This window comes from Fukomys damarensis, unplaced genomic scaffold (assembly GCF_012274545.1).
Source record: "Fukomys damarensis isolate Sample0158 unplaced genomic scaffold, DMR_v1.0_HiC HiC_scaffold_39, whole genome shotgun sequence".
NCBI classification, from domain to species: Eukaryota; Metazoa; Chordata; class Mammalia; order Rodentia; family Bathyergidae; genus Fukomys; species Fukomys damarensis.
In genome coordinates this window covers 86,544,861-86,553,370 of record NW_022900951.1, presented here as the reverse complement: position 1 = coordinate 86,553,370, position 8,510 = coordinate 86,544,861, and the positions used below count along the sequence as shown (strand labels likewise).

The following is an 8,510-nucleotide window of genomic DNA, read 5'->3' as shown; positions in this document are numbered from 1 at the left end:
AAAAAAAAAAAAAAAAAAAAAAAAAGCAGCCTCAAAGAATCCTTATACAAATTGATGGAAAAGAGACCTGACTGACTATAAAAGGGTAAAGGGAGCAAATGTCTACTACCAAGAAGCAGCAGAGCCCAGTAAAACTCCAGACTACTACATTCCAGTGAGTTCAAAGGTCCAAGTGACCTCCTGCCATTTTAGTATGGTGGGAATGAAATCACTGCTAAGGTAAGGTAGCGAGGGGTTCATCTTCCAGAAAAGTCTCAGCAACCAAGACAAAAGAGGCTGGTAGCTAAGAATGAAAGAGAATGTCTTCCATTTATGGGGCCTTCCAGGAATGGAAGAACTCTGAGAAGGAGCAGGTGTCATAACAGCAGACAGAGCATGGGAGGTACCATGCAAACGCAAGCTGCTACCAAGAGCCCAAAGGCTAGGCCCTATGATATGTAGGCATTGGTGCCATGCTCACCCACAAAGGATGGATCTGAAAAACCCCAGTCTCTCTGTAGGCCTCATCCATGCTCATTTCCTCAGTGGCTGGCATCTGACCTCAAGCATGCTGAAAAGACCCAGCTAAGCAGCAGTGCAAGATCCTGGTAGGTACCCAAGAGATCATAACCACCCAAAATAGAGGAAGAGGTATGTGTGGGTGGCACAGGGATGTAGTTTGCTAGCCTTACCTCCTTTCCAAAGCAGGTAGATGGGAACCACGTAGAGCATGACATGCTGAATGTAGTAGATCTCCAATTCAAAGGGGAGCTGTGAGGACAAGATGGAGAGAGGTGTTTCAGTACAGGAAGACTCACTGCGATAGTCTGTGAACCAGGACACTCCTGTTCTTCATAACCCGTATTTTAGTAACCCTAAGAATTTCAGTAATTCACCTCCCTTCACAATATGAGAACAAAGAATGAAATGAATAAACTTCTGATGTAGATCAATATGTTCCAAGGTGTATTTTGCAAAGGCAGCAATTAAAAAAATACTCCACTAAAAAGTTTAAAAACTTAAAAACGTTTACACAAAATATATTGATTTGGAGGTTCATCACACATACTAGTGGTATATGAAGGACTTGAGTGGTCTCTGTAGAGAAGCCTATTTAACACTGTTTCTCTAGATTTTATTTAGCAAGTGATTTTAAAAAATACAATATTCTGCAGAATATACTGGAAGAGGCATAATCTTATATCACTTACTGCTGCTGAAAAATCAGAGACGATTTCAAAAGTTTACTTCCTATGGGTCATGAAGAACATACAAAGGAGAATTTATTATTCCCAGCTTCCAGTGAAAATAACTGATTGCTCAGTCTGGTTGGATCTAGATCCAAGAACAATGAGTTTTCTCATTAGATACCTGGGTGTCAGACCACAGTATGCCCTTATTTGTGAGTGAAGACCAAGCAAGCTGAACCAATTCTGGCATAGCTTGCCAAAAAGATCTTCACCACCCTCCTGATACCCAATACCCTTACTCCCTCAACTCTGTTTCCAATCTCCCTTAAAATGTAATCTCAGGATCACCAATGTTATCACCTGGCACGAGGAGCTTGTTTTTCAGTATGGCAGCTGGCAAAAATTGGAAACAGCTACAAAAAAACCCTCAGCAGCTAGGAAGAAGCCTAGCCTATGGAGTATACTCAATTCTTAACTTGCCCCCCTCTTCTACGAAGGAATCCCGGGGACACAATGAAGCCCAGGGGAAGGTGTCAGCTGCCTCCCTATTCTCTAAAGGCAGAGAATCAAAACTGTGTGCTAATGAGAGGAGGTCAAGTCTGCCTTGTGCCAAACGCTAAAACCAAAAATTGGCAGAGGTTCCTGTACAGGAACTGAGACAACTGTGGACCCTGGACACAAACCATAGCTCTGACTCTTAACAACAGAATCTACACAAAGGAAAATTTCTCAGGGACCCAGATGTTGCTCAACTATAATTTTATGCTCTGAGGGAAATGTAAAAATTAAAAAAAGGAGATGAGCTTCCAAGCATCTCTGAAAATGCAGGTATAGGTTATGAGATTTGACACTGGACATCACTATCACAAGGTAGGTATGGAGGCCTGAGAGGTCCACACTTGACCCTCAGTGAAGTGGGGGTGAGAAGCTCTCCTATTTTAAATTTGGTGACTGCTTTATGCTTTTCAAATGTTTTCACATCCATAGTCTACTCAATCTCTCATTTGGCAGATGAGGAACTTCAAGTACAAAAGGGTTAACTGATTTCACTGTGGACACGCAGAAAAAAGGCAAAGAATTGGGCAAGGGTCTGTGGGCAATAGTCCCATGGTATCCTCAGGCAGTTCCTCTGCCTACCTCCCAAGTTCCAGCTGCCAATTCTTCAACTGAACTCTATGGTGCCAACTGCCTCTCCCTGATTTAGATCTGACTCTGCTACTGAATAACCCTGTAGCCTTGGGCAAGTCACATAACCTTTCCACCCTATTTTTGGCATCAGTAAAATGGAAATATTCATGCTGTTATAATATTGTTGTACAGTTTTTAAATTAAAAAAAAATGCTTAATGTGTTTTGTGCACCTATTATAAACATTTTGCAAACTATTTAAACTAATTCTCATGACAACTATACTGCCCTAATTATCTTCATTATAGAAATGAGAAAGTAAAAAAAAATTAAAAACAAAGAAGTGAAGCTGGGCATGGTGGCACACACCTTTAATCCTAGCAATTGGGAGGCTGTGGCAGGAGGACTGCGTTGAATTCAAGGCCAGCCTGAGCTACATAGTGAGACCCTGTCTCAAAATATCAAAAAGAAAAAAAAAAAACAGAAACCAAGGTTCAGAGAGAATAGATAGCTTACTGAAGGGCAGAGAACTCATGTGGTAACAGAGCCAAGATTCAAATCCAAGCAGCCTGCTCCAGAATTTATGGCTTTAACCAGTGCACAGCTGGTCTTCCCTCAGTATCCACAGGGTATTGGGGTCAAGACCCCCCAGCAGATATAAAAATCCACAAATGCTCACCTTCCTTAGAAAATGCCTGAGTGTTTGCATACCCTCCTGTGTACTTTTGTTTCTAGATGACTTACAATAAATATTACAGTGTAAATAGTTCTTATATTGTGTTGTTTAGGGGATAATGATGTAAAACAAGCATGTATACATCTTCTGTATATATTTTTAACAGTTAGTTGAATATGAGGATGTAGACCTCATGGCTCTGGAGGGCTCACCATGCTCCACTTCTTCCTGCCTGCTGTCCCACAAAAGCCTGACACACACATAAGAATTGCTAGTTGGGGAAGAGCTACTATTTTTATAAATGAACAGTGGCAACAGGGGCAGCAGCAGCTTCAGTAGGGGCAGAAAAAGGACGGGCACACGTCCTCACTTGTCCCTCCATATGGTGATTCAGCCCACCCCTTCCTGTTCAAATGATTCTCACTTCATAGCCTGTTTTGCCCTAGCCCCACATCACGTAGTGGCCAAGCGTGTCCTGTAACACAGGGCCCCCAGCTCCAGAGTCACTCACCACTAACCCACTGGCTCTCTGTAGCCACCTTGGCCACAGACCTCATTTGGGGGAGCCAAGAAGCTGTCCCCACCAGTTTCCCTGCTCTGAGGAATGCCTAAACCTCCTATTTCAAGAGTTCCCTATCTTGGAGAGAAGTGACACAAAAAGTGTTAAACTAGGTACAAGTGTCACTGCCAATCAGGGATAGGGAGAGTAAAGAGAAAATAGGTAAAGAGGAACTGTGGGAGAGAAATGAGCTGAAAGGCAGAATGGTTAAGATAACATACTAGTGGCAAAAATAAGGGAACCAAATGGGAGCTGAGAACCCACCACTTGTCATTTAACAGTAAATAATGCCTATTAAGGACTTACATTATGCAGCCTGTACTATGCTAGATATTTTCTCATATATCTCATTTAATTATTACAACTTTCCTACAGATTGGAAAAGGCAAAAGGCAGTTTTCTTTATGGAGCACCGAGCACAGGCTGAGTTGTACTAATTTTCCCACAGTCTGTCCCATTTTATGAACAATACCTGTGAAATGCAATTCTTTCCCCCAGAAGAAATTCCACTTGGTAACTTCATTTCTATTCTAATGAACTCACACCTGGAACACTAATATATGGAACCTGCTCGCTTTTTAGCTGATAGAAGCTCAAGCTACATGCAAAACATTCCACAGGGATACAACTGACAGTCAACAGGTTTTAAACCACACAGGTCATTAGCTTCCTTCCTACATCCAAGTCAACACATCTTTTAGGTTCAAAAGAAAAGTTGTAAAGTAACCCAAACCTGCCTGAAGACCACCTAAAACATCAAGTACATGGATGTGGACCCTCTCCATGGCAAGATGTTCAACCTGATTTGCCCCACCTCCACCCCTGGCAGCCACACCACCATACTCTGTCATGAAGACCATCAATCCCGCTATGCCTTGCATCCCTGTTTACTTCAGTTACCAAAAGAAGCTCAAGAGTCCAGGGGTCACCTGCCAACATCTGAACTAATTCCCACAATGTATGTGTGCATCTAATCTGTCCCATCTCACACCCCTGTCCAATGTTTAAACTCTTCCTGCTGTAGTCTCTGAAGCCCACTGGCCATCACTAGCAAAATATCCTGTAGCCTCAAACTCTTCTGTGAACAGCTCCAGTTCCTTCTTGCTTTTAACAAAAACTTAGACACTGTTTTCCCAGCAGCCTTCCCAAGTGGTGGACGCTTCTCCCATGCCTCCTCATGCCACTTTTATCAGGAAGGCAACTGCGCTCCTCAATGCTTCATCTACTTGCCTGTCTCTCCCAGACAGTTCTCCTTGCCTCCTTGCTAACCACTCCCCAGAATGAGACTACAACACCCACTATCCCTCCTTGTTGTGGTTATTTATGGCCTCTCCATGTGTATCCTCAGAGTCCTTGAAGACTTTACGTCACGCTTCTCTGTCACTTCTTCCCAAGGGTCCTTGGTCAAAATCTGTTTTCAATATTTAGCAATTTCCTGGCCGCTTGAGGTACTGCCCTCCATTCTCTCAAGATCTCCTTTCTACTCACCTGCTTCATTGGTCCCATGGTCACACCTGTCATTATCAATATACGTGACCCCTCCATAACTTCTGCCATGCCCTCTACCCTCTAGCCACCTATCTGTCCAACTCATTCTTTCACATATCTCAATTCTAATACTTTTTCAACTTCACCAGGACCTTTAGTCTGTTGATTCTGCTACCTTTTCACTGCCACAAACCAATACCATATTCACTCAGCACCAAGTTCAAGGTCCAGTGCTTGCTTCCATACTTTTTCAACTCTCCTGAAATACTCTTTCCCCTTTCCTTGCATTCCTAGTTAAACCCAATCCTCTTCCTGTATAGTCCTTACACTTATGTAAGTAAGCATGGCTGGAGAAAAATATAAACCAAAATTTTTTAACTCCTTAAATTTATGACAATTAATTTGAGCATGACCTTAGTGTTGCCCTCCAATTGGACTAAATTCCCAAGAAAATAAAAGAAGTCAAAGATGACCCTTAGGCTGAGGAGTAGGGGGCCTGGCAAGATACTAGGGCTTCTCACTGACTTGGGAATTGTAGTCAAAAGTAAAGATCAGAGGAGACAGAAAGGTGCTGAGGCCATGCTGAATTTGTGGTACAAGTGTGACAGCCTGACAAATATGCTTGTAAGTCTGTGGGAATGTGGGTCTGGCTTACAAAGAGAGTGCAGAGGATGTGAGGAGATGAAAGGCAAATGATATACACATATTACTATACATTACAAGATAGACACATACAAATATACATTAAAAACAGAAACATGATGCCAGGCATAGGGTGATATGTGTAGTCCCAGCCACTCAGGAAGTTGAAGAAGGGGAATCTCAAGTTTGAGTTTAGCCTGGACAACTTACTAAGACCCTGTCTCAAAAACAAAAACAAAAACAACAAAAAAGGCTGGGCATGTAGCTCAGTGGTGGAGCACTGGCCTAGCGTATGTGAGGCTCTGGGCTCAATTCCCAGTACCACAAAACAAATGAACAAAAAAATGTGAGTTTAAAGGATGAAACTGTAAATGTATAGAAATGCTAATATCTTCTTCAAGCATGCCAATGGAACATCTACGTACTCTACTTTGCAAACTTTCAAGAAGAGGGAATGGGTGGAGAGGATGGAAGCCAAAACTAAAGGGCAGTAGCAATATGGACAAATAACTGTTAAGAATGGGAGAACGTATTTATGAATTGAAGGAGAAAACAACTGAATAGCGGGAGGCTAAAGAAGCAAGAGAGGGGCAAGAGGTACCAGAGAGCAGAAGATCAGAAGAAGGCAGGAGGGGATGGAATCCAAAGCAAAAATGGAAGGACAAGTCTCAGGCTCCCAGGATATGCAATGAAAGGTCAGGCTGAAATGAGAGTAACTGTATGAGGGAGGGGTGTATGCTCTAAGTTAAGAGAGCTAAAACTTACATAGCTGGATTTCACTGACAAATGCGTGTACTCACTTGTTACTAATCGTGTGGCTAAAAAATTTTTAAAGGATGAAAAAGGTCAAGAGAAGAATATATCACAAAGTTAACAGTAATTTCCTGTTTGAGGAGTGGGAGGGGAAATTTTCAGGTTACATTCTTTATATCTCTATATTACAGGAACTATTAACCAAGGGGATGCATAAAGCTCTTAATGATGATTAGTGATTTTTTTTCTCACGTTTCAAAACCTCCTTCTTCAGTGTATCTGAGCATGTGAAAAAATATCATGTAAGAGGTGGATTATATACCCCCACAACCCGTGTTCTCATTGTATCTGCCTTAGGGGTGCCACTCCCATCCCTCTAGTAAGGACAAATGCCCACAGCTCTTCTAAGTATAGGGTACTCCACATTTTCGTCATCGGATAAAATGAGAAAGAGGGGTGAGTGACTAGAGGGCACAGCCACTGGTCTTTCCTTTTGCCCTATCAAGGCCACTCCAAACTTCCTCCTTGTGCTCAGAACCCTCAAGAGACTAGAGGAACAGAGCTGGGTTTTCAAGTGCCTTGCCGCTGCCAGCTTCCTAATTTCAAACAAAATATTTTGAGCCCATGAAAGATGTCGTGTACTCTGGCGGTATAGCTATTTGGGCAAGGGCTATTTCCTAATATGAAACAAACAGCAGCCTAGAACTGCCTGCAATTTGGGGTCTGCCAGCCCCTAGATATTCTGCAAGGTCCTCACTTAACTGCATCTTTTGCCAAGATGAAAATGAAACTACCTGGCTTGCACCTCCCATCTTTAACTAACTAGCTTATCTTCTTGAGAAACCACAAGCTACAATTTGGTAATATTGTCCCTGGTACAAAAAGTCATTTGTGGCAGGGTGTGGTAGCACACACTTATGATCCTGGATATTTGTGAGGCTAAGACAGGAGGATTGTGAGTTTGAGGCCAGCCTGGGCAAATTAAAAAGAGATGGGGATATAGCTCGGTAGTAGAGTGACCCTACGTTCCATTTCTAGTACCAAATTTTTAAAGTCATTTCTGAAAGGGTAGAGAAAGAAGCTCTGATGTTCTAACAGTAATGCTTAATAATAATAATAATAATAATAATAGTAATAGCAGTTAACATTTCAGTGTTTCTGGGGGATATATCAAAACCAAGTCTGCTGCACTTTGCTGAGCTTTGATGAAGAAGAAGAAGATCATGAATATGAACTGGGTTCAGTTGTCTGGCCCAATTTTTTTGGTACTGGGATCAAACTCAGGACCTTGTGCCTGCAAGGCAGGGGCAGTACCACTGAGCTAAATGCCTGGCCCTCCTCCCCCGATGTTTACATGTTGAAGTCCTAACCTCCAGTACTCCAAAATGTGATTGCCTTAAAGACAAGGCTTTTAAAAGATAAAGGTAAAATGAAGTCATATGCTTAGGCCCTAATTTAATATGACCATGTGTTCTTAAATGAAGAAATGATTACGATACAGAGAGACATGCAAAAAGGCCTTATGAAGGCACTGGAAGAAGATAGCCATGGACAAGTGAAAAAAAACACCCTGCAAAGAAACCAACCCTATTGACCTAGTGATCTTAAACTTCTAGCTTCCAAAACTGTGGTGAAATAAATATCTGTGATCCAAGTCACACAGTCTGTGGTGCAGTATTTATTACGGCAGCCCTAGCAAGTAAATACCCTGACCAATCAGATACTATGAGCCAAGTTCTGTTCTAAGTGCTTTACAACTGTTAACTTCTTTTGTCTTCATATTTGTATCCCTCAATTTTAAAAATAGGAATTTGAGGCATAGAGGAGATTTTTAGTTTTACTTGTAGCAACAAAATATGAAAACAATAAAATTCCTATCTCAAGGAAAAAGCAAAAGATATAGTGGCCTATTTATAAGATGGAAAGTTACACTATAGGGAAAATAAAACTATAGTTACATGAACTGTATAGTAAGAACGAATCATAAAATATAATGTTGCAAAGAAGAACCAAGTCCCAGAAGACAACATACAAATAATACCCTTTTTATCAGTGTCAACCAATAACTACAAGTAAATACATTTTTTTTTTTTTTT

General features: G+C 41.6%; 1 protein-coding gene across 1 annotated transcript in view; it reads right to left on the bottom strand.

Annotated features, from left to right (window-relative positions):
* Tmem164 (transmembrane protein 164) overlaps window positions 1-8,510 on the bottom strand; it is a 187,005-nt gene that overhangs the window by 37,115 nt on the left and 141,380 nt on the right. Inside the window, exon 5 of the mRNA XM_010603069.2 lies at window positions 672-750. Within this exon, the coding sequence (XP_010601371.1) occupies window positions 672-750 (79 nt within the window). The remainder of the gene's footprint in view (window positions 1-671; window positions 751-8,510) is intronic.